Source organism: Candoia aspera, chromosome 2 (genome assembly GCF_035149785.1).
Source record: "Candoia aspera isolate rCanAsp1 chromosome 2, rCanAsp1.hap2, whole genome shotgun sequence".
Lineage (NCBI taxonomy): Eukaryota > Metazoa > Chordata > Lepidosauria > Squamata > Boidae > Candoia > Candoia aspera.
Window position 1 is genome coordinate 153901438 of NC_086154.1, and position 25904 is coordinate 153927341.

The following is a 25904-nucleotide window of genomic DNA, read 5'->3' on the forward strand; positions in this document are numbered from 1 at the left end:
TGAGTCAACTTGACTAAGGTTAATTTATCAGAAGCTGTAGAGTTATGGCTTTTCACAGGATGTATTACTGATGATGGGCTATAAGCAGGGGATATCAAGCCTTAAACAACGTCTTATGGATGTAGAAGGGCAATTATATTTGTCAGCCCCCTAGAGATGTTTTTTTCTTAAGTAGCCAGTTTCTCTTTTTCAGACCAGCAAGATATTAAAACTAAATATCCATCCCTAAATTTAGGAGACCCTAAACTTCACCACATTTTAGCACACTTCCAACAGCCATTCTTATAAAAAACAAATGCCCATGTTTTATATTTCCCTTATTACTGTAATTAAATTTCTGGCCCATTCGGATTTATTTTATGGACAGTTGTAAGGATTCAGTTTCATTACAACTGACCAACATGATTCAGTTTCTTTGAATGTGGCAAAATGTTGTTTTATTATTTGTAAAACCCACTGTAAACAATCACATTGATTATTTAGTTGTAGTTGCTTATTTTTATTTTTTTAATGTTGTAAATTTTAATTTCTACTTTTTTTGAAGTGGCATGCTGGTCATTGACCATAATAAAGGACAGACTGACTGACAAGTTGCTGCCTTAGAAATGAGCAAAAGCTTTCCCCTTCTAAGGGAGGCGAAAAACAAACCCTGAGTTTCACTCAGGACCTTTTCTGATCCTTTCCTCTTGGAGGAGAAACCATCCCCCTTGCTGTGTGAATTCCGCAGCCACTAAATGTGCCTTTTGACTCAAAAGTGGGCTAACACAGAGAGCAGAGCTCTGATACCCTTGACTGTTGGGAGGGTCGGTCAGTAGCTCCGTTTGCCACAACCAACTCTCAGGAAACTCAGTCCTTGAGACGATGTTCTCATCTTTCATGAATTCATCTTCAAAATCACCTGGACAATAGAAAGCAAGCTGGCATAAGCTATTGTTTCTTTAACAATCCTTTATTAAATAAGCCAAGTGAGCAGATTCACATATTGCAGTAAACTATAAACCGTTCTTTACAACACCCAAAATACTAAGCCAAAGCCAAAGCGTTATGCACAAGCGTTAACCCAACCAATCTGTGAATGACCTTTTACTCCGAAGTTGCTTCAAGAAGTGGGAAAACTGACTCAGACTAGCTGGCCTAGAAAAAAGAAACTTTAAAAGGCCATTTTACCTTGTCTGAGAGGTTAATATTTACGGGGCTGATAGAGTCAGTAGCATTTGACACCATAAGGCTGATATGGAAGCATCTTAATGAAGGACCCACTTTATATTACATAGATCACTGATCAGGCATTTCCACTGCTCTGGGTCAACACAGTGATCTCATCAATCTACACTCTAAAAGGTGGGTTTATTAGCATCAATTCAACCTATGCATTTTCAGATCTATTTGGGAAAATGCTTGTTCATGGGAACACTGGCTGAACGGGATAATTCTATTTGATATAGATACATAGAGGTCGATAGCCAGATATTTTCCAAGTAGCAAAATAGGAGGCATCTCTGCATTTTGGTTAATCAAGGAATACTCTCCCTCTCTTGTTACTCTGACAGATGTACTGAACACACAAACTGGTACAATGCTGCAACATTGCTTTGTGGAAAGCTAAGACCAGTACAGAATGTAACGTAATGTAATGTAATGGGGACTGTTTCCATCACACACAGTTTCTTATGAATTTGATGTAGTAGCAAGGACATGATAGGAATAAGTAAGTAATTATTTCATGCTCAATAGCAACCTGTTTCTCCCATTCCTATCTTACATTCTCTATTAGATTAACATGTATTTATAAAATGAAACTAAGAAACTACAAATTTTCAATCAGACAGAGAAGACAAAAGCCCGAAAGAGGATTTTGACTCCAGCCATTATTCCCACGATATGACGTACAGACCTCATTCATACATGGACAGAATTATTGTCCCTTGATGTTGGAATGGACTCAAGGTCTTAATTTATAGCCCATCCTTCCAACTAGAATAAAGTACAACTGAAGATAGATCCATACAGCCACCTTTTCACTCAAGTCCTCTGAATCATTTTTCACCAACAGCATCCTTGAACTGCTGAGACCTCCCCAAAAGCTGCTGGTGCATTAGCTGAACCATAAGGTCTTTTCTCGGCAATGTTTTAAAAAACGTGACGGGTTGCTTTGAGAGGGAGCAGCAGACTCCTGGGTCTGCTCAATTAAAAACAGTGACCTGGTGGGAGTATGGCTCTATGCTACGCTGACGCAACCTTGATGGGGATTGAGAGAGCCCAGGTACTGGGAGGCCCATATTCCAAATGGGTTTTCAAGCCTTGGTGATGCTGTTATGTGCTGTTTTCCATGGCCCAGCTACTGTACGTTGAATGTTTCTTTTTTAAAGAAACCCAGAACGTGCTACTTACTTCTTGCCAGATACAACTCATGATCCCGTTTCTTTTCATCTCGGATCCCTTTGATGTAGTGACAGCATTCGAGGAAGGCAGCCTTACACGCGTCTCCCTCCTGGATGTATTTTGCACGCCTTTCGCAACTGTGCCCCATGGGATTCTCATACATGCCGTCTTCACAGCATTTCTGCAGGGCTCGATCCTGAAACTGTGCCGCTACAATGGGCAAAATTTGTGAAACATTAGAAAATGCCTATTTCTCATAGTCATACCCATAAAAGGAAATAGGAGACAATGTAAGTTAGTCATTTATCCTATCCCAGCCAGCTTCTAGGAACAGCTGAACATCCTTTGACTTTTCACTAATTACTATGGATTGCCATTTTTGTAAGATTGCTTTAGGGCTTATTGCTGCAGTATTGCCTGATACTCATGTTCTATGCTTGAGAATCAATCAAACGTTGCAGTGTATCTAGAGGGTTAATGCATTTATCCTTAGTTTTCTACTGAAACAAAGGACACCATGCTTCAGATTTTGGAGTTCTACTGTTGCTTTTTCTGGGCCATGTTCCTGGTGATTCAGGAGTTGCAAAAAAGGCTTTGGGGCAGGGATGTCCATAGGAAGGGGGATGACTGAAGCCCCATGGATATAAAACGGGGCAGAGCTTTGACTGTACAGTTGCAGCTGCCATCTTGACACACACGCATCCCCACAGAGGCTCCTGGTTTGGGGGCTGCTTGTAGCTCACTGCCCATTGGTTGCTTCCTCCTCACCAAGAGCAACTCTTGATCAGTGCTGCTATCCGAGAACGCTTGAAGAGCAATGCTTAGAACTTTTGCGTGTACAATGTGACCTCCTTAGCTGGAACCACTTATGTTCTACTTTAAACTAGTGGGCCATTTAATTACTCCTTCTCTGTTACACTCAGAACTCAAAACCCCAGGGATGTTCATAAGATAAGAACGTTCCTCTTTAACAGAAACTATTTTTCTTCTGCCCTCTTGCTTGAGAAAGAAGGGAAAGAGGGAACCACCTAAGAGTGCCGACAATTACTTTCTAATACTTGCATTCCCCAGCAAAGTTGAATAGGGGTAATATTCTTCTATTCCTTTGTCCATTTCCTGATCAGTGCAAATGGACTACAGTACAGCTGTATCCTGTTAGCTCAGAGTAAACCGCAACTTTGTCATTTGTCACATACCTTTGCTTGTCTTGCTGTCAAGCAGCAGGACAGAGCGGCGATTCCTCCGATTTTCAGGCTGAGGACACTTCGCATCTCAACGAGGCAAGGGAGAGGAGGCAGGAACAAACTATTATTCTTTCAGGTAAGAAGATAACATTCAGCCCTAATTCCTGTGGAGATTAATCTTACAATGGGTTTACTGAAAAGTCAGTTCGGCTGCCTTCTGTGGGACTTCCTCCCATCTAAGACTCGAGATGCAATCTGAAGCTTTAATTATGTGTCACCTGGATCCATATCTAATCTGTTTCCAGTGACCAGCATTGCCAAGGGAAAGCAGTGGGCTTTGGAGCTGGGAAGCTGCAGTATGTTGGGAGGCGTAGCTCAACTCCTCACGGGGTCCGAGTTGAAGAAAAAGCATCTCCAGCTATTTCATGTTTTGCTGGATTTTTTTCTAGAAATAAGAATGATGGAAGTAGTCGGAAAATGCTAGCGGAGGATTACAGGGCCTGGACGCCTCCTAACCTCCTAGGAATAAAGTAGGATGCCTGCACAACAGCACCCTCCCCCCTTAGAAACAGTGCTCTGGAATTTGTCCTACATGTTTGAATAATTGCTTAGTGGAAGATGTTGCAGCAGTGGCATGCAGTTCAAGAACCCAAATGCCAATAGTCTCTGCTTCAGATGCTGAAACGTACTTTTCAGGTCATATGGTACCAGGAGCATTTGGTGGAGCATTTGCCCAACTGGATTTTTCCCATCAAAACCTCTGCCATCTCCCAGACAGTAGCATCCATCCCCCAAATACCTGATCTTTGTTTGGTGGTGAGCTTAATGCTGGTTGCCAGGGCCAGTCCAGCATCTTCAAACACACCCAGCTGATTCACGCCACTGCCAGCTGTACAGCCAATGTCACTCTTTTCCACTGTGTCCCATATCTAGTGCACATAACAGGAAAAAATGTTCCTGTCTAGTAATTTGCAGGTTGGAAAACTCCTGAAAGCTAAGTGTTCCTAGATCAAGACATCTCTGGCCTTACCTTAGTTTGGCTAATCTTATGCTTTTTATTGAGAACATATACTGCTTTATCCACAGCCACAAGACCGACCCGAGCATTTGGATCCCCTTCCAATTTGATTTTCATTGAATCTCCTGGCTCATGTATTCGGTTGTCTCTTGCAGATGCCCCTTTCACAACCAGCTGTTTAAACAAAGCAAAGAATACCTCAAGTCTCAAACAGACAGGAAAAATGCCTGTTCAGATGTTGCCAGAGGGGAAAAATAGTAGGCTTTTTGTATCTGAACTGAAAGAAATGTTTTGGGGAAAATGCCATTCAAATCCTGTAAAATGACCACATCTGGTTTATGCACTTCTAAGGCAGCTATAACAAGGGGCTTCCCAGCATTGCTAAGGAAACCAGTGGAAAGATCGACCTACCGTTCCCATACAGGTATCCTTCACATCCACCCAGACAGAGTCAGCCACAATTTCGTTGTTCCCCACTTCGTAGTAAGCCACAAATCGGAAGGCAGGGATGAGTTCTGGAGTGACGCGCAGAGTCATGGTCACCAGATTCTGTCCAGCTATCCTGGGTTGCCTGCCAATCCTGGATATCTTCCCTTTGGTCAAAATCTGAGGGTGAACAAATACTGATTAATGGAAAGGTTAGCAATGATAGCTTAGGCCAATAGCTTCAAGGCTACAAGATGAATTGAAATGCAGCCCCCGGATTTCCTCAGCAGGAAGTCTATAATACTTACTATGTATGTGAAATACTTGATCGTGTTCAGTGACTGTGCATTGCCCCTCAAATTGAAATTGATAGGTAAATTATCTCCAGGCTTAATCTCTGTAGATGTAATGGCTAAATGAAGGTAGTTTCCAGATCCTCCCTGGGTTTGGTAGGCTGTGGCTGACATGGATTTTGATGCCTGGCGATCTCTTGGCAGCTCTGCATGGTTGGTTTTAACCTAGACAGGGTAAGTGTGAAGGATTAACCCAATCATGAAGCAACTATGAATCCTTTTAAGGCTATCACTCAGGGATGTCCACAGGAAGACTGCTGAAAGAAGACAGTAATGGCTAAAGAGGAACTGGTTAGCATCCTTTTTTTTTAATAAGAACTTCATTAGAATTTCAAAGTAAAGTTAAAATGCAAAATACAGAATGCAGAAAAGATTGAGTACAGAATTAAAGAAAAAAGAAAAACTAAGAAAGTGCAGATATAGCAAGAAAATATAAGAGGAAGGTGACTTCCGACCTTCTCCAACATAGATATAAATGCTTATTATACTAATTCAATCTCTTACCATTAGTTAAGCCTTGGCTAACATTATTTCCATAAAAACAAACAATTTAATCATCAAAGCCCAAAATCAAAACTTCGTTTTTTTCCGTTAGAAGCAAAAAGTTCAAAAGCATTCTCCAAGTAGAAACAAATCCAGTCACGCTATTTTCTTTTATCGGTGCTGTCAGTTTTGCCATTTGTGCCAACGCGATAGGAACTGGCTAGCATGCTATATTCATAAAAGATCTGAGATCCCTTTTATGTGATCTGCATCTTCGGGGAAAAAAAAACCCTCCACGGTACTATGGGTGTTGCAAATGCTATCCTGTAATTGGGTCTTTGTTGCATCTTCTTTCAGAAGCAGAATATTGCAGTTGTTCAGAAAATACAAACAAACGGATTTTATCACGGTCAAAGACCACCATAAGGAAGGAGGGGTACAGTCAGTTAAAACATAGAAGGTACATTAAAATCTAATATAAGAAATTAAAAGACAGAAATACATTAAGATCTGATATAAAAAGCTAAAACACAGAAATAGAAAATACATTAAAATCTAATATAAAAAGCTAAAACACAAAAGTCTAGAGGAAAAGGAAAAGGAAAAGGAAAGGAAAAAAATCTAGGGGAGGGGTAGGAGCATTAGATGAATGTGGGGGAGCATAAAGGTTAGTATATCTGGAAATACAGCGCTCTAATAAGTTAAGATTAAATGCTAGTTTGTGGCACCGGCCATCATCTGGCAAATTTTAAGCGCTGCTGCGCAGAACCTGGCAACATTGTATGTTGCAGCAGGGTTGGTATCTGACAGCAGCAGGGAGATGTACAATCATCCCGAGAGCCCTGGGTATTTATGCAATAATGGTACGATGAGGCTAGTTTGACTGTCTCTGTAATACAGGCACCGGAGGAGCACGTGCTCTGTTGTCTCTATGTGAGGAGAGTCACAGGGGCGTTGTCTCTCTGGGGAAGGAGCCTTCCTGTATCGACCTTCAAGGACAGCTGAGGGGAGGGCGTGACATCGTGCCAGAGTGAAGGCCCTCCGATGGTTGGGTACCTCGAGTTTAGTTAAGTATGTCATAGGGGAGGCAGAATAACTGCTGGATTCACTGGCAATTAAGGTTGGGGACCTGGCTAAATCCAGCTGGCGCTCTGTGTCTGCTACACGCTGCTTGATGAGGGTGCTCAGAAAGCAAAGGATCTGTTGCATTCTGTTACCAGGCTTAACATACTCGGGTTCAGTTCTGCAATAAATGCTTTCACTCTCCGTCAATGGAGAAGCTGATAAGAAGGATGTTTGGGGGGGCACATCTGGTTAAAACAAGACAATTGCAAAGTGAGTTGCAGCCTGAAGACCAGATGGGATGATGAACTGGATACAAAAAGGCAAATTGGATATTTAATGCCAAGCCAAATCAGGGACTCAGCATTTGTAGGAACCATTGCTCCTGTGAAAAAAAAATCTGTATTTCTTAATACTGAGAAAAGGGGAGAAATCATTTTATTTTGAGTGGTATTTCTGCAGGGGGTCTGTTTTCTGTTTCTTTACCCTTAAAAAAAAAACCCAGTGCACTAGAAGCTGCACAAGGACATTTATTTCCCCAGCTTCCTTTCTTTTTATAAATGTCACCAGACCACACAATATATCCTGATCAGCTAACTTTTGCATCGTCTGGTGATCCTTGTCAAAAGAAAAGAAGATGAAGGAGGATTGTCATTATATTACATTCAACTCAACAGAAACAGACCCAAATATACAGCTACCAACCAATGTAAAATGATCCCCCTTACACTAGCACACACACATAAAGTATAGGCGTCCATTCCTAGCCAGGATGACTCTACGATGGCAAAATTTGCATAATGACATCACAGTGCAAACTTCCTTGCTTTGCCTTTCACACTCGCTTGCACTGTCCTACAAAAGTGCAGAAAGAACAGAGTTTGCATCACAACGTCAGGATGCACAATTCATCACTTGTTCCCCCATGAGCAACAGCAGGGCTGCTCCTGGCATCCAAGGTGCCCTTCTGCAGAATTCCACTTAGCACCCCCCAAAAACATAGTTAATATTCCAAATTTATGAAATATAATTGTATAGCAAAAACCATGCATGGGCTTGCTGGGACGCGAGTATAGGTCCTGTCGCTGGTCTCAGCGGCTGACTGTGCATGGGCAAAGAGGGCGAGCCAATGTTATTGATACTGTATCCCCCTCGCTTCCTTTTCAACTTGCAACCGACACCCCTCCCTCATGCGGCACCATTGGGCAGCGCACAATTCGCACACCAGGTTGTGGTGGCCCTGAAGAGCAGCAGCTATGGGGGAGGTAAATGGGCTAGACAACAGCAGCATTGCACTCTTGTGATACAAGCGTTTCTCCTTTTGTATATGCAGAGTGACATCACACTCATATCCAAAGGGGCAGAGCTGCGTTTATCGTTTTGAATGGTTGTGGTATAGCACAGCAGATTGGATGATACCAGAGTTATGAAATCGGGTGTGAGGAAAATAAGCTTTCAGATGAGTGGTCCCGTTTAAACCAAATTGAAACATAAAGGAATGTGGCAGACAACCTTGGAACTATCTCACACCAGCTTCTGCAGCTTCTGCTAATTTTTATCAGGACATTCCCAAAGCAACCAGTGAATCTCTGTACTCAGGAAGTTTGCTCCCTCCCTTCTTCCCACTGATTGTGTCAGAACCCACAATCAAAGAGTTGTTAGATCTGTTGATTGTGTTCTCTGCCATTGAAGCAACAAATCTCAAGCTCCGGACTGGGGGGGTGGGGGAGTTGTTGAGAGTGAGAAGGAATCCAAGGCCGTACCAGCCAGCCAGGAGTGGAATGCTGGACTGTTAAGGGAAAAGTGGGGGGGGAGTGTGGAGGAGGTTTTGACGTGCCTGCGTGTCTCTTATCAGGTAGCTGTGTGAGAACTTTTTTAGTCATGGCTTTTTGCTTAACATCTGTACACATCACCAATAAATCTGAAATCTGCATTTCAACTGGATGCATGAGTCAGAATTTTATTGAGTCAACTGTGTCAGAACTTTACATAAAGCCACGACTAAAAATCATACAGCTTTACCCGGAGAATTCATCTCTGAGGAAAGCCAACGTTTCCCTGTTCCATTTGGCTGAAGTGGAAAAAACCAAGCGGGCCAAGTCGGAGAGGCCGATGGCAGAGGAGGAAGCAGTGGCCGGGACCTCGATAACTACAAGAGCTCGTGGGAAAGTCAAGGAGAAGGGGGCCAAGCCGAAGGCTCGAAAGCTCCCAGCTGGCCGGCCTCCCTCCCCAGATTCTGAGGAGCACGAGGGAAAGGAGCTCCTGCGTAAATCCAAGCCTGGCTGGACATTTGGGGTGGGAGACGGAATGGAGCGAATGCCAGCGAGATGGAGGTCTACTCAACAGGAAGTAAGGAGCCAAGACCTAATGACCGACTGGAGGCTAACGAGACTAGAGCATGAAATGCAGTCTGTGGCAACTACAATAGCCAGCTTGAAAGAGTTGGTGGACAGCCTAGTGAGTCATCTAACCCGATCAACACCAATCCCAGAAAGTGGTCCGTCGACAGCTGGGTCGGGGGATGAATCAAGAGAGTCAGAGCCTTCCCAAGAGGAGGGAGAGGAAGTGGCAGGGCCAGATCCACCAATAGGTCGGCAGGCAAAGAGGTGAGTTCGGATCCAGCCAGCACCAAGACTGAGGCGACATTCCAGGAGCCCGAAAGCATTCTATGACCTGAAGCTGAAGTTCGGAGGGGACCTGAATGAGTTGATGTGTTTCCTGGTGCATGTGAGTGGGTTTATGGAGGAATTTGGGGACACTTTTCATTCTGAGGGAGCAAAAGTTAGATACGTGTCCACGCATCTGGAAGCAGAAGCCTCCAAATGGTTTGTAGCTTTGCATGACACCAGGGCCCCAGAGCTGAGGAATTTTGATGACCTTATGACAGCTCTAAGAGACCGGTTTGAAGACCCTTTCACACGGATAAAAGCTAAAGCCAGTCTACAGTTCCTGAGGCAAGGGAATTGGTCAGTGATGGAGTATGCTATGGAATTTAGAAGCCTAGCAAGGAATCTAATTGACTGGCCAGAGTCGCTTAAGGTGGAATTTTTCCAGAATGGATTACAGCCTGACATCCTAGACCGATGCCTGGCCAGAGGCGAACCAGAGACCTTAAAAGAATGGATTTGTCTGGCTGGGATGGTGGAGGCTCAGCAAATTCACTTAAAGAAGCAGTGACAGATTCAAGTGCCTATCAAGAAACCAGCCCTGCAGGGGGGCACAGCCCCAAGGGCGTCATTGAGAAGAACTTGGGGTGAGGAAAAGGAACATTGATTGAAGGAAGGATTATGTTTTAAATGTGGGCAAAGAGGCCATCGAGCTGTGGATTGTTCCAGCTGACCCCCCACCCCATCGCCAAAGTCAAAGCCCAAGCCAACCAAGACTCCTGTCGCTAAGGGAAAAGCAGCAGTGGACAGCGAAGCGCTGCAGCTGGCCATCAGTTCAGAGGCCTCTGAAGTGGATTCCTCAGATGAAAACCAGTCACCGGCGGGAAACGACTAAGGCCTGCCTTCACGGGCGCCAGCAGGCAGGCTGGACAGAAGGGGCATGACAGAGCAGTGGTGAGTGGAGATAATGGCATGGTGGGAGGGGGGTACAGTTAAGGACTCTAAAAAAAAATAAGAGTGCAGATTTAAACACGCTGGTGGACTCGGGGTGTGCTAAATGTTTGATTCACCCTGCAATAGTAAGTGGGCTGGGATTGAGAGTCCAGAAATTGAAGGAGCCTATAGTGTTTAACCAACTGGATGGCTCTGAGGCTACTGGGGGCTCTGCAATGTTCTGTACTGAGGAAGTGGAAATGAGAGTGGGCACCCTCTGAGAGATTTTCCAATTTATAATTGCAGCCATAGCTAATTATTCAATAATATTGTGCCTTGGCTGAAGGCTCACAACCCCCAAGTAGATTGGGTGGCCGGAAGCATTCAATTTAAAGATGGACTGTACATGGGATAATTGGAGGAAGAAGCAAGGGAGGCTGTGGGGAAATTGGCTACAATGTCAACAGAGGTGGAGAGGGTTGGAACAATTGATGAGGAATTAATTCTCGAACCCTACCGGGATTCAAAGGAGGTGTTTGGAGAGGCCGAATGTGATCAACTATGCCCCCATTGAAAGACAGACTGTGCAATAGAAATTGAACCAGGAGCGAAGCTCCCCAAACCCAAAATGTATGCTATGTCTTTGAAAGAGCAGAAAGTGCTATAGGAGTTCATAGACAAGAATCTGGAAAGGGGATTTATTCGCCCAGCCAATTCTCCCTTGGCTGCCCCTGTGCGTTTCAGAACAAAGAAAGATGGGTCTTTGAGATTATGCACCGATTACAGAGGCCTGAATGGCATTTGCAGTTCAAACCAGTATCCTTTGCCCCTAATGAAGGACTTATTGTCTCATTTGTCAAAGGGGAAGATCTTCACAAAGTTGGACCTAAGGGACGTGTATTTCAGAGTGTGAATTTGAGAAGGGGATGAGTGGAAGACTGCTTTTAATTGCCCTTTGGGGAGCTATGAGTACCCGGTTCTCCCGTTTGGGTTGAAGTGGGGTCCTGGAGTATTCATGCAGTTGATAAATGAGGTGTTACATTAACATTTGTACAAAGGTTGTTTGATGTGTCTCAATGACATTTTAATCTATAAGAAAGTGAACAAGAGCACATCCAGCTGGTGCGCAAGATGCTGGAAAAATTGAGGGATGCTAAGTTGTATGCTAAACTGTCTAAGTATGAATTCCATAAGAACCAACTGGATTATTTGGGGTGTAGGGTGTCTGAAAAGGGCATCAAGATGGATCCCACTAAAGTCACAGATGTGTTAGAATGGGCGGCCCCTAAAACTAGGAGACAATTACAAAGTTTCCTAGGGTTCACGAATTTCTACCGCCAGTTCATCCCACAATTTGTGCAAATTGCATTACCACTGACTGAATTATTAAAGACGAAAGGGATTGGAGAAGCAAAAAGGACTAAAAGCCCCGGGGTATTGCTAAAGTGGACTCCCAAATGCCAGGCAGCATTTGACAATTTAAAGCAGTTGTTCACTGCTGAACCAATCCTGTATCATTCCAATCCCACTAAACCCTTTGTCATTCAGGCAGATGCATTGGACGTCATAATTGGAGCAGTGTTGTTGCAGGAAAATGTAAAGGGGGAGTTGCAGCCATGTGCCTATTTGTCAAAAAAGTTTAGTGAAACAGAACGCAGGTGGCATGTTTGGGAAAAGGAAGCATTTGCTGTGCGCTGGGCTCTGTTAACTTGGAGACACCTATTGGAGGGGGCTGCACAACCTTTTGAAGTGTGGACTGATCATAAGAATTTGGAAGCTTTAAAAACAAGGCAGCAACTAACTGCCAAGCAAATATGGTGGGCACAGTTTTTCAGCGGATTCAATTTCACTTTGAAGTATCTCCCTGGGGGGAAAAATTTTTTGGCAGATGCACTGTCGCTCCTTCCCCAACATAATAGCCAAAAGGAAGAGGTAATAGACACTGTGTTTCCTAAGCAACAACTGGGCTTGGTAGTTACAAGGAGGCAGGCGAAGAAGACAACAACGAAACAGAAAGTGTCTGGTGACGTAAAACAGAACCTAATTAAGGAACTTCAGAATGATCCCTGGCTGTGCACTAATAAAGATTCCCTTTATTATCAGAAAGAGAGGAACTCTGGTGGTTGGAAAATAAGATTTATGTACCTGCAACCTTTCAAAGGGAGGTATTGTTACGCAGCCACGATGCCAAGTCAGCTGGGCATTTTGGACTGGTAAAGACTTTGCATTTAATTCGCAAACAATTTTGGTGGCCTAACATGAGACAAGATGTAAAGGACTATGTGGCCAGCTGCCCAGTTTGTGCAGCCTCTAAAAAGAAAGGAGGAAAGTCACAAGGGTTGCTGCAGCCAATGGCTAATCCCACCACACCCTGGAAAGAGATTGCAATGGACTTTATAGGGGAGTTGCCAGAAAGCAGAAAGAAAACTGTGATTTGGGTAGTAACTGATCTGTTCTCTAAGCAAGCACATTTTATCTGTTCTCTAAGCAAGCACATGTGCAGGTATGCCAACTGCAAAACAGCTAGCAAAGCTCTTTATTCAGCATGTATACTGCCTGCATGGCATACCCAATAGGATTGTGAGTGATCGGGGTCCCCATATACTTTGGAGATCATTTATAAGAGAGGTGGGGTCTACCCAAGCCTTATCATCTTCGCATCATCCAGAATTGGCTGGAGTTTGTGAATGATTGAACTCTACTTTAGAGCAATTCTTAAGATGTTACATAAGTTACCAACAAGATAACTGGGTGGATTTATTGCCCTTTACTGAGGTTGCTTACAATAATTCTATTCACCAAAGTACAGGACTGTCTCCTTTCCAAGAAGTATATGGCCAAGACTTCGTACCCATCCCCGAACTACCACAGCAACCAACTGTATCCCATGCTGCTAGCGAGTGGATGAAACAGATATGTGCCCAATGGCCAGTAATTCAAATAACCCTTGAAAAGGCCAAGGACACTTACAGAAAATACGCTGACAACAAAAGGCCTCCAGAATGGAAATTTAAGGTGGGAGAGAAAGTATATTTGTCTGCAAAAAATTTAAGATCATTGCAGCAGTCTAGAAAACTAGGCCTGAAGTTTGTGGGACCCTTTGAAATTGAACAAATCATCAACCCAGTAACTGTGAGGCTAAAACTCTCCAAAAATCTGAAAAGGATCCATCCTGTCTTTCATTGCAGCCTTCTGAAACATCTGCATGAAGCTCCTCAGTGGCATCCTGAAACCCCGGCACCAGCTCCCCTCATGATCAGTGGAGAACAGCATTTTGAAGTGAAAGAAATTTTAGAGTCCAGAAAACATCAGGGCAAACTTCAATATCTAATCCAGTGGAAACATTTTCAGGACCAGGAGTGGGTGGATAGCTGTCATGTGAGGGCTCCAGATCTTGTAAACGAGTTTCATGCAAAGTATTCTAGCAAGTCTAAACCTTAATTCTTTTGCTTGATAATTTCTCTGTATTAATCATATTAGATACCTTTTTTTTCAGGACACGCAGTATGTCAGAACCCACAATCAAAGAGTTGTTAGATCTGTTGATTGTGTTCTCTGCCATTGAAGCAACAAATCTCAAGGTCCGGATGGGGGGGGGGGAGTTGTTGAGAGTGAGAAGAAATCCAAGGTCGTATCAGCCAGCCAGGAGTGGAATGCTGGACTGTTAAGGGGAAAGGCGGGGAGTGTGGAGGAGGTTTTGACGTTCCTGTGTCTTTTATCAGGTAGCTGTGTGAGAACTTTTTAGTACACATCAATAAATCTGAAATCTGCATTTCATCTGGATGCATGAGTCAGAATTTTATTGAGTCAGCTGTGTCAGAACATTACAACAATGGCTTTCTTCAAAGTAGATAAGCAGGACAGAAAGTAACTTGAGATCTATTGCTTATGAGTACATATGTATGCCTGCATCATCGTATGAGTATGTATGCTTACATCATTTCCTTTTCTGTAATGTATAAATCTCAGTGCATTTCTTTTGTCTGCAGGGGGAGGCATCCACCATCTTGGTGAGGACCCCTCCAGTGCACCCTGTTTAATAAACACTGCAGTTCAGCCTTGATTATTTGCTCTGGGTCCTGCATTTGATTCCACACTATCCTACTGCAAAGTAGAGTTAGGGCACACAAAATGGTAATAAGTGGTTTCAGTCTGAACTTTATTCATAGAAACACAGGCCTTACACCAAATTGAAAAAAACGAGGGGTGCCAACCTGGAAGATCACTAGGATTCCAGTCAACGGCTGTTTTGGTTCTGTTCAAACATAGTACCTGAATGGAATTTAATAGAATGTCAGAGTGACTTACAGTGATCTGTAGCGTTTGAATGTCCAGTGGTGTGTTCAGGATGAGCTTAGCAGTCCCATCGTTCAAAGTAGTTGCCTCAGCATGAATGCGCTCTGATACCACCGGTACTTTGGCAGCTGGCGAGCCATCAGGGTTGGTGACATACACCTAAAACAATCCAGAAGAGGTGATTCAGCATGGAACATAGCCGTTTCCTCTGAATCTAAATCCGTTTACTGATTTACTAAGGCTTTTTTTGTCACTAAACTCCTGTAAGTTCTATGCAGATACACTATACCAAAACTTCTACAGTAGTATACAAACATCAATCAGTCAGTGAATCAATCAATCTGCAGTGGCAGCGCCAACCCTGTGGTAAGCTAAACTTCCACATCCCCAAATGTATCCTGAACAGCCAAGTCTGTACAGCTCTTCAGAAACCCAGTAAGGTGGAGGAAGGTATTGCCAATGTGTTTGCTGTGATTTTTTGACAGGACATTTCTATTACCGTCAGTTCATATGGCATTCCTGGCTTGAAATATTTGGGGGTTTTTGTGAAGTGGATCTGATAGGGAGAGGTCACAATCTGAATGCCACTTTGCTCAGTCACCACCATATCACTGCCTACAAAACGAAAAGAAGGAATGCAAGTTAAAATAGGAAATCAAATTCAGAAGTGCAAGAGAAAAATCCGGCAAAGATTTTGAAGCAGGGGCGGTGTCACTATTTGCTCCAAACCTAATAAATCCAGTACACAAACAGTTTGAAAGTTCTCTCTCTCTCTCTCTCTCCTTCCCCACCCCCCAGAAAACCCCTTTGCATCATATTATCTGCTGATCCTAAGCTTTATTATCCTGGCCATGTAAGTGGTACTAATAAGAACTTAAGAAGTAAGAAAAAGTAATGTAGCAAATTACTCCTGGCAATCAAAAGTGAAATGAAACCAAAACCATATTGCCAGAGTTTACTATACCTAGTATATCAATTTAAGTTCATAATACATTACAACATGAATTTTCAAACTTTTTCAGACCAAGGAACCTGTTAGTTAAAAAAACAAAAACAACCAAAGGATGTCTCGTTTTCTCGTTTTCTTTCTCGCTCTCCTTTTTTGCCCTTAGCATCTCACTGAACCCCCATCAAATTTTCATAGATCCACAGGGTTTCAAGGAACAGTTTGAAACCCCTTGTCTTAAATGATGGCACATAAAACCTATATATCTGAGGGAAAACCGCATCCTCAAAAATGATTATACAACCTAAATTATTATATATTTTTCAACATTATCTCTCTCCATATCTAGGAAACCTCCAACTTCACAGCAAAAAACATTCACAAAATTTGTACTCAAAATAAGGCCACATATAAAGAGAAAATTAGTGTCATGAGTACTGATGGTGAGCAGGAGGAAGCCCCTATCCAGGGGGGAAAAGGCATGTGTAGTTTAGAGACTTTGAACCTTCCTTCAAAGAAACTCAGAGCAGACCTGCCTTGATTTTTGGGTTTAGTCTGTGTGGGTTTCCCACGGCCTTTCAGTTTGGCAGGATTTTCTGTCCAGTAGAGTAGAACAAGCACTAGAGACTCAAGCTACCATCTCAGCGTGGTTCTTTGCTCTAAGATAGGACAATTAGTGTATCTTAAAACTTCAGAAGAGGTGAAGTGGGGATTTCTTAATATATTGTTTTATTTTATGGCTTCCCAACTAGACATACTGTTTCCATTAAAATGCTTCAGAAAGCATGTGTATACAACAAAGCCTGGATGTAACCCTAAACAAGAGTATAGATTTAAACCTGCATGAAGAAAATTGACAAAATCCCTTTTTGGACTCTATTATTGAAATTTGGCAAAAGGGATGTGAAATATTAGCACCATAACCTTCCCCACTAATGCCCCTAACAGGACATCAATCTCTTCCAGAGAATTTAAAAGCAGCTCAAATAGATGGGCAAAGGCAAGTTTATAGACATTATAGGACTGTTTTATAAATGGAGAAACAATTTCTGATATAGAGATAAGTCAGAGACCTAATGCTCCAGGACTACATTGGCTATAATAGGTACACATTCTATCATTTGTTAAACATGAAAATAAAAAGAAAAAAGGTTGATGCCCCCTCACTGGCTTTGAAACAATAATTTTTGATCTAAAGGAAAATACCAAAGGAGCATGTCAAAAATTTATACAGTATTATTAATGGTTTCCAGAATGCAGTCTCAGGCTATAAAACATCTATAGGAATAAGAGCTTGGAAAAACTATTGAGAATATAAAACAGAATGCTTTATGGAGGCAGAAACCATTATGATCTATCTCTGGAAGGATTAGGAAATTCATATCATTCTACAATTTTTTAACAAAAATTTGAGGACTATATAATTGGCACAAACTGACACATCTGGTGGCATTGTCCAAAGATCCAACATTTTGAGAAATGGTTAGGGACATACATAAGATCTGCATACCATCTGTTCTAGCAATGAAGTATTTTATTAATGTTTCAACGAGAAAATGAAAATATTAGAAACAAAGGCAAGATCGGATTTATGCTGGTGGCAACAGGAATATTTATAGCACAGAAATGGAAGGACGCTAATATTCCAAATTTAGACCCAACACTCCAAATGATAGAAACAGTTTTAATGGAAAAGCTAATGGATACAATACATAAAATGCAGGATTTGGGGTATAACATCTCTTTTAATCTATTTGGAAATATTCCATTCACTTTACTAAACATTCAGAACCAATTAAGATGCATTTGTTATGCCCACAACAGTGTTATGGATTTTGTGGATAAAGATGAATAATCATCGTGAAAGGGAGGATTTAAAAATGGTATCACAAATCAGTCATGTATTGTGGTGATGGTATGTTTTCTTTTATTTAGTTATTTGAAGTCCCTGATTTTTAAAATTCTCATCTGTTAATTTTTAAAGGTGTAGCATGCTTGTATTCAAATAAACAATCAACCCCTCTCGTCTCCCACCTCTGCTCACCTGATTCTGTCATCACTGTTACAGAGACGTACAGAGAATGCCCAACAAGCTCATTGAGATTTTGAAATCGGGAACGCAGCGTATGTCTTGCTAGTACTGCTTCCCCATCTCCATCAACAATCTGAAAATAAAAGAAAAACAAATAAAAATAAGGATGGAAATCAAGTGGTCTGTCACAATGTAGAGAGTAGGGAAGATGATCTTGATGGAGATATGCAAGCTCTGTTGCCAAGGCGGCAAGGGGTAAAATATGGTTCAAGTCCAGAACTTCCGGATAACATTCGGAAGGGGCTCAGGCAGGCACTCCCTTATTCACTGAATTATATGAAGGAGAGGGAACTACAGCACAATCAGACTTGCAAGATTCTGTTGCTATAGCCAATGTCAGTAAAAGTAGTTTTAGCCTCCTTGGGGAATTGAGTCTGTGGTCTGGTCTACCTAGTGGGGCTGACACGCAAATCCACAAACACACTGCTACACACAAACACCCCTGTTACGTTTTACCGGAATTCTCTTGAGTGAGTCCGGAATACTCTTTTTCTCATTATCTATTTTCACTCCAAAGAGGACAAAGGCCACACCTTCTACTCTCTTCCCATACAGGTACCTGTAATGACAGCATGAAAATAAAGGCCAAATTATACACGCTTGCTTTTCATATCGGTCTTCCTTGACACAAGAGGTGTGCAAATGGAGGGGCACATCAGTGAGGGAGCTGACCTATTTCTCACGGCTACCTTATTTCCTCTGTTCTGTTGATTCAGGCACTTTTCTCCAAGCCCTTGCCACTTCTGTTGGGCAGGAGAAAACAGGACTTGAGGGGGGAAATGGTGAAGTCAGTCCCTTCACCCACCTGCCCATTTTATTTTCTTATTTCCAAATTTATACCTCACCTTTCTGTTCATTCCAACACTCAAGGTGGCTTGCAAGAATAAAAAGTACAAAGTAGAAAACATACCACAATTAAAACCTTAATTCAATTAAAATCAACCATTAAAATACCTAAGAGTTAAAGTTTGCTGAATGATATATATTTTTACTTCCTAAATAATGGGAGAGTGGGATTGGGGGCATTTTTTGTTTGGATTGTAACTTCCCCGAATAAAGGGTTTGACCGCTCTCCCTCGCTATCATGATCACTGTTACGACTGAGTACCCAGAATTCTAAAAAGATGCAGTGTCAAAGCTATGAGAGATCCTCGGGCTTAGTATCACAAGTAATCAGCCTTCAAAAGCTAAATAAAGTCTACTGAGGTGGTCAGCAGAATGTTCCTATTTTGTACTCCTAACAGCATGAAGTTAATCAATGTGCTGAAGATAAATTTACAACATCACTTAAGCAGAGACGGACGGGGGACCAAAAATAAAGTCTAAGCAGCATGATAGAGACTGATCGCAGAAGCAAGCAATATTAGCACTACCTGCCCTGCAAAAGTAGGATTCGCATAATGGTATTATCTCAAGAGGCGCTGTCCTGATTAATAGTGAAATAAAATTATTCCTGCCTAAGATTTTAAACTGGCCTTCCCTTCATTACTGGGGGCTGGGGGGCATGCTGACTGGTATTTTACGATTTTATAAATAAGGGATTTGATAAACAAGTTTCAAGTAAATGTGTTCAAATCGGAACCAATCTCCAAATCATATTTTTCTGACTATTATGACCCAAAGAAAAATTACTTTCATGCAGATGATACCCAGTGTCAAAATAACTTTCTTTAGTTACTCATAGTTGTAACTACACATACCTTGCAGTGATAGACACTTTGAAATCTTTGTTGCCATCAACGTAAAGAAACTTCTCTGACGTTTGCATACTGACTTCAAAGCTTGGCAACACTACACAAAAAGAAACAGAGGAAAGGGTAGAAGACAAACACCGATAGGAGATGGATCTGCTGAATTACTATTTAATATAACTTTCCAGGAGAGACCATAGCAGCTATTTCTACAAATAACAGAAGTGGGTTTTTCATAGGCAAAATGGAAAGGGTTGAAGCTCAGGATCAGGGAGTGGATTTGTTGAACAGAAATGGCCCTTCTTCTTACCATATTCCTTGACATCAAAATATGCGGTATAGCTCTCCTGTGGGGAATGTTCGTACCTGGCCACAGCCTTCCAGGTCCCAAAGCTACCAAAGGAAAATGAAGAGATTTTTCATTGCAGAAGCTTTATAATTGTCTTATGACAATAAATATGATGTGAACAAGGGATCCAAGGCCTCTTCCTGACATTAATAGGTCTACTTGGCCTATGGAGAATAAATGTAAAAGAGGAAGAGAATGCCTGATCCAGAAATCTTCAGACTTAAATATCCAGAAGCTGAAATCTGACTCTTGCTTCTGCAGCAAATTCCCTCTTACTCTGGGAGCTTAAATGGTGCTGATGAGATTGTACCTATTCTTCGTCCACTCTATTTCACAGACTTGCCATAAAAATAACATTATAACCCCATGTGTGTTGCTCCAGGCTCTCCAGAAAAAAAGAAGATAGAGAAATGTGATGGACAAATGCATAAAATCAAGCTTGGACTTTTCTTACTTGAGTAATAGATCAGGGAAGCAGGCTAAAGGGAAACATACTGTACAGGGTTCCCCACCAGAGTTTCAGTTCAGTTTCAGAACAGGTTGCCTTATGACAACATCCATGTTAAATTACCTCACAAGCTCTGGTAAGTTGTAAGGCCGGATCAAGGCTGAAGATGGGTTGACTGGAGTAGAACTGACAACAACGCCTTCTGGTGTCTGGGCACAAGGAAATAAGTTACAGGTGTGTTGAAAGAATGTAAAATGTTGCTCATTATTTCCTATGCATTCTATATTATCAGAATCCAGGTGGAATACTAGATTTAGCATGTGATCACATAATATAGAGATCAAATGCAACCCACCATATTCAGGTGGGGCACTGAATATAACGTGCAAGGCCATTATTTGGATTTTCACCTAGATGCAAACTTCAGTTGATAGCCCTGAGCCGAGCACTCAGCCTAATTTGCCTTGAGAATAGAACATTTGCCACCCTAAGCCCCTTTTTGCAAGAAAAACATGGTACAGATGAAAAAACAAATGGCTTGTGCTTACAAAACAGAAAGTAAACAACTAGCTCCCATCCCCACCATATACATGCACCTGCACCCGCACTCGCACACAAACACACACATTCAACTTCAGTATTTTTTTTTCATTTCATAGTGAAACTGTTTTAATCTTTGATACAGCTGAATCTTTAGCACAGAGCTTAAAATTTAACATTTTAATTTTAGTCTGCTTGTTCAGGGGACTATGTTAACCCCACAGAACTGCAGACACGATTCTCACCTGAAACTCGACAATCACAGTTTTGTCCATCATGTGCATGTTGTGATCCATGGAAAAGACCCGATAGCGCACTAAGAAAAAAGAGAGTAACTGTTGTTTGTGATAAAATTCAGAAGACAGGTGCTTGCATCCTGAAAAATAAGTTTGCCATACGTTGTCTGATATTCTGTGGCTGTCTGCCAGGCTCATTGCGAATCTCAAAATGCGGATGTGGAACAGTTTCTAGAGAAACAGCTGGTTGGTCTATTCTGCCAAAACAGCAGAATCTTAGGGCACTTTAAAGACCAATGCGTTTATTACAACATAAATGTTTCTAGATTACTTCAGCCTGGATCTTCTGGATCTGAAACAAAAGCAACACCTAATTCTTCAGAGAAAAGCCACTGAGGCCTTCAGGATGACTAATTTTCCTCTTCTCTTAAAGAAGCATAATAAGAATTTTTTTTTTAAAGGGTCCCTCATATAACCCTCAAGGCTTTCCCCCCTTCGTAGCTCGCAATTAGTCGGGGTGACATCTTCTTGGACCTCTTCATTCCCTTCCTAATCTGTGATGTGCATTCCAATGGGACATCTATAAAGATATTTCTTAAATCTTTTCTGAACATCCCAAGTTTGACTTTGAGGACTCACAGACAGATTTCTCAATGTCACCAATGCCGCCAACACTCCCAAGAGATACATTCTTCCATTCCCCCACTCTCTGTTAGCCCGCTCACAGGCAATTAATGCCTACAGTCCTCGGGCCTGACAACCACGCAAAATATAGTCACTGCCTCTCTCTCTGCTCTCATGTATTCAGTCTCCTCCTATCTTAAGAGCTCACCTATCCACAGAAGCATATCGTATACATGATGGGATATTCTTTCTTCACTTAAGAAATGTTCCCTTTTAAAATGTTTTATTCTCCTCTTACTTAGGATGATGCCTCCTGTCCAAAGAGCCTAACTGACTGCACACTGGTCCCCCAAAGAACCTTCCAGGCTGAGAACTTTCCATGAGAGATGTCTACATCTTCCCCAAGAGAAGGGTAGTAAGACTGATTTCTTGACTGGGGGCTATGAAGGCTAAAAGCTCTGGGAAAAAAAAATAAATATCTGGTACACACCCTTTATTCAAGAAGCTTTCTTTCCAACCAACTTCACATTCTCAGGACAAATGGGGAAATGATCAATTTTACTTGCAAAGGAGGTACCTCAAATCAAAGACAAATCCCAGGAATGGACTTGTATTATTACTTGTATTATTCATCACATACCTGCACTGGGATCCCAGGTGAGTGAAGGAAGAGAGACGGAAAAAGCGTTTACCTGGAGAGCTAGGCGTATAGATGGTTTTATCCGTCTGGAGGAACAGAAAGCCACTCTGGAACGACACTAAAACCACCTTTTCCAAGAGCACTTGAGGACCATTTACTTGCACAACCACATACTGATTTTGCTTGGAGTCCTTATTCAGTTCTTTTGCAGGAATCTGTGTGAGAAGATGAGGTAGAGCAGAGGTCTCAAACGCAAATCATCACTAAGGGCCACTTGAGGCCTCCTTCCTTAGCCCTAGGCCACATCACGGAAACCTTTTCCGACTGAGCCAAAAATCTCTGCTGAGTCAAAAATGAAAAAAAGAGGATCACAGAATGCTATGAAACATAGATGTACTGAATTTTAAAAACTTGCTGCTTGCTTCCCCTAAGGCAGTGTCTGATCTTTCCTGTGGAAAGACCCTGCAGGGTCCAGCTAAAGCAGCCCAGCCACTGAAACTAATGCAGAACATACAGTATCCCTGAGATCTCGCCTTGCTGCTCTCCTCTACAAGCCACGTTCGTTGCCCTTTGTCCACTCCGGTGTGCCCACAAAGCCCACCTGCTTTACCCACCAAGAAAACTCAGCAAGCTCAAAACAAGGGCCAGGAAGGGTGAGGGAACCACCACTACAAATCAACGTTCCTGGTTTCAACCATCTCACTTCCTGGAGAATCATGAATCCAAACCCATCGAAGCTGCCTTCTGGGCTGCCCATTTGTAGCTCTACAATCTCATGAGAGCTGCTCTCTTTTCCCCTTCTCATTTTCCATTGGGCAATTATTGGATTATCCAACTATATATCATATCATATCGATCACATCACAGTGCACCTAGCTGGTAGAGGCTGCTCTGAACCTTACAGAGCTTATTTAGTGAGAGTTTCTCTAAGATTTGAACTTAATGTATTTCATTAAAGATGATTACATCTTAAACAATAAGTAATTAAAGTAATCAAAATAGGAATGATGTACAAGCACACTCATTCAGGGAGAAATAATGAAAATGAATACAATAATCTTATTTAACTAGTCTCAGTCAAATCAAATCAACTTTATTTAAGTATGGTCAATGACCAGCAAGATAAAAACATAGCAGCAATGACCAAATATAGGAAAAGCAGGGTATCAGTCAAACCTAAAAGTTAAGACTTAAATAATGGAAAAAAGGAAAAAATGAGTGAGATGCAATAAAACAAGATAAAATAGAGATGGAATAAACAAGAAAAGAACTAGAAAAAATGTGTAATGTCATCATCACTGCAAGATTAGGACATCTAATGTGCCTTCTCACGGAAATCGCTGCATATAGAAACTCAGTAACTCTGTTAGTGAGATTATGGTCCAATTTGCAGAACCGTTCTCAGTCTAACTGTCCCACCAGATGGCGGCACCTGTTTGACATTCTTTGGGCTCAGGCACTTAGCAGAGCTGGACCTGGTTAGGACTTGGATGGGATCTGGTCAGGGAATAACATTCCAACGCTGAATCTGGAAAATCCAGGACTGCTAGCAACAGACTGGCCCGGGAGATATAGCATTCAGCATTCTCTTTTTTTTTTTCTTTTCTTCTTATCATTGCTTACATTGAGAGTAAACATTCTGCTCTTTGGCCCACTGACATCCCATTTTTACTAATCACTAAACTTAGACTGCTTCAGAATCTCTAGCAATCTGGTTCTAAACACCAGCTTAGCATTTTTTTTAAATCAATCACCTTACTTTTGCCATACTTTGTGGGTGCCTGTCGGATTTTATTTTGATTTCTTCCTGTGGTTTTTGGTTTCGATACTGATTTTGATCTCAGTATTTATTATATTTTACTTTCTCTTTGTTTGCTGTGGTATGCTGCCCAGAGTCTTTCAGGACTGGGATGTGGTAATAAGTACCGTAAAATGCATACGTATATATCCCATAACTGTGTTTAATTTCCTCCCTAAGGTTATATGCGCAATTTCTCACAACATCTGACAGTCTAGGCATGTTCTATTAGGGTTATTGGTATATTGTTTTCTACTACAGATAGAGGTAACTATGGTAACTAATCATTTTGGCCAGGTGAAGAGGTTGGATTTAATTGTCCTCTTTTTAGGTGTTAATAGTTGCATAGCCTGAAGTGAGGGCAGTTTGCTTGTTACTTAGTTCCTTCTTTTTAGACTTGCAGCCAGTAAGCAGCTCTCTGAGAACCTGAGAGTATGCAGCTGAGAGAGATCTCTCCTCTCAGCAAAAAGCTTGTAAATATGTTTTTGTGCTTTCTGTAAATAAATTTATTTTTATAGAAATGCCTGGTGTGTGACTTTTCTGATCTCTCCTGGGCCAAATGTTTTCTAGCGCTCTGCCAACAGGTTATGGGCCCAGTAAGCAGCCCAGTAAACCCAGTAAGCAGCCCAGTAAAACCCCAGAGAGAATAGAGAAATCAGCTCCACACCTCATGCACAACTTAAAGGCAGGTAGCAAAGACCTGTGAAGATTTTCTTTGGAGCCGCCTGGAGATTTTCCAGCAACTGCCTGTCTACAGGACAAAGAAGCCAGCTGAGGTGAATTGCAAAAGAAGGAAGAAGCCATGGCTACCTCCCAGCCCTCAGCGATGCCTCTGGAGCGCCTATCAGAGACCAACTATTTGAATTGGGCCCTGAAGATGGAGATGTATCTTCGCAGAGAGAATCTTTGGATGCCAATTGGTGAGCAAACCCCCCAAAATCCCAGTGCTGAATGGCTGAGACAGGATGAGTGGGCTAGAGCCACCATTATCTTGGGAGTTGAGAACAATCAGCTAGTCCACGTGCGAGGTATGCAGTCTGCAAAGCAACTTTGGGACGCTTTGAGAGACTTGTATGTAAAGGCAACAGCAGGGAGTAAAGTTACTCTGACGAAAAAGCTGTACAGAGCCTACCTTGCAGAAGGAGATAGCCTTCCTGAGCACCTGCATTATATTCAGCAGCTGTTTGTTGAGTTGCAGGAGAGAGGAATAGAATTTACACCTCTCACAAAATCCTATACCCTGCTGTCCTCACTGAATGAAACGTGGGACACACTGATTTGTTCCCTGGAGGCTATGCCTGAGGTGGACCTCATCCCATCGTATGTAACACACGCCTACTCGCTGAATGGGAGAATAGAGAGGAAAGATTCCCCCCCATCTCTTCTGGAAAGCTGCAGTACCAGAAAACAAGGGAAAAGAAGGGAAAGGAAGCTGAGGCCACAGCACTAGCCAGCCAGCGATGCTTCACCTGTGGTTCAGCTGGACATTTGCAGAAAGACTGTGCCTTGAGACCCAAGAGTAGAAAGACAGAGAAGAAGAACACAAGGGCAACACAGAAGAAGGCTCTTCAGACAACCCAAATTGCACAGGTTGCTGAGAAGGGTAATTCTGATGTATGGGTGTTAGATTCTGGGGCCAATTGTCATTTATGTAATTGTAAAAGCTCTTTTGTGTCACTGTCTAAAACTGAAAGACAAAGTATATCTTTGGCTGATGGGTCTGTGACCAAAATTATGGGACAAGGTGACCTGTATTTATCCTGCTTGGGAGAAACTGTAAAAGGTGTGTTGTATGTG

General features: G+C 42.2%; 1 protein-coding gene across 1 annotated transcript in view; it reads right to left on the reverse strand.

Moving 5' to 3' along the window:
• The window catches only part of C3 (complement C3), a 68855-nt gene that overhangs the window by 33710 nt on the left and 9241 nt on the right, over nucleotides 1–25904 (reverse strand). Inside the window, exons 3-18 of the mRNA XM_063294380.1 lie at nucleotides 22362–22524; nucleotides 21055–21125; nucleotides 20393–20478; nucleotides 19783–19865; nucleotides 19482–19572; nucleotides 18238–18340; nucleotides 17734–17854; nucleotides 15243–15358; nucleotides 14756–14902; nucleotides 5319–5528; nucleotides 4996–5190; nucleotides 4597–4758; nucleotides 4366–4495; nucleotides 3579–3653; nucleotides 2392–2592; nucleotides 787–898 (exon numbers count right to left, since the gene is read on the reverse strand). Of these exons, the coding sequence (XP_063150450.1) occupies nucleotides 787–898; nucleotides 2392–2592; nucleotides 3579–3653; nucleotides 4366–4495; nucleotides 4597–4758; nucleotides 4996–5190; nucleotides 5319–5528; nucleotides 14756–14902; nucleotides 15243–15358; nucleotides 17734–17854; nucleotides 18238–18340; nucleotides 19482–19572; nucleotides 19783–19865; nucleotides 20393–20478; nucleotides 21055–21125; nucleotides 22362–22524 (2066 nt within the window). The remainder of the gene's footprint in view (nucleotides 1–786; nucleotides 899–2391; nucleotides 2593–3578; nucleotides 3654–4365; nucleotides 4496–4596; nucleotides 4759–4995; nucleotides 5191–5318; nucleotides 5529–14755; nucleotides 14903–15242; nucleotides 15359–17733; nucleotides 17855–18237; nucleotides 18341–19481; nucleotides 19573–19782; nucleotides 19866–20392; nucleotides 20479–21054; nucleotides 21126–22361; nucleotides 22525–25904) is intronic.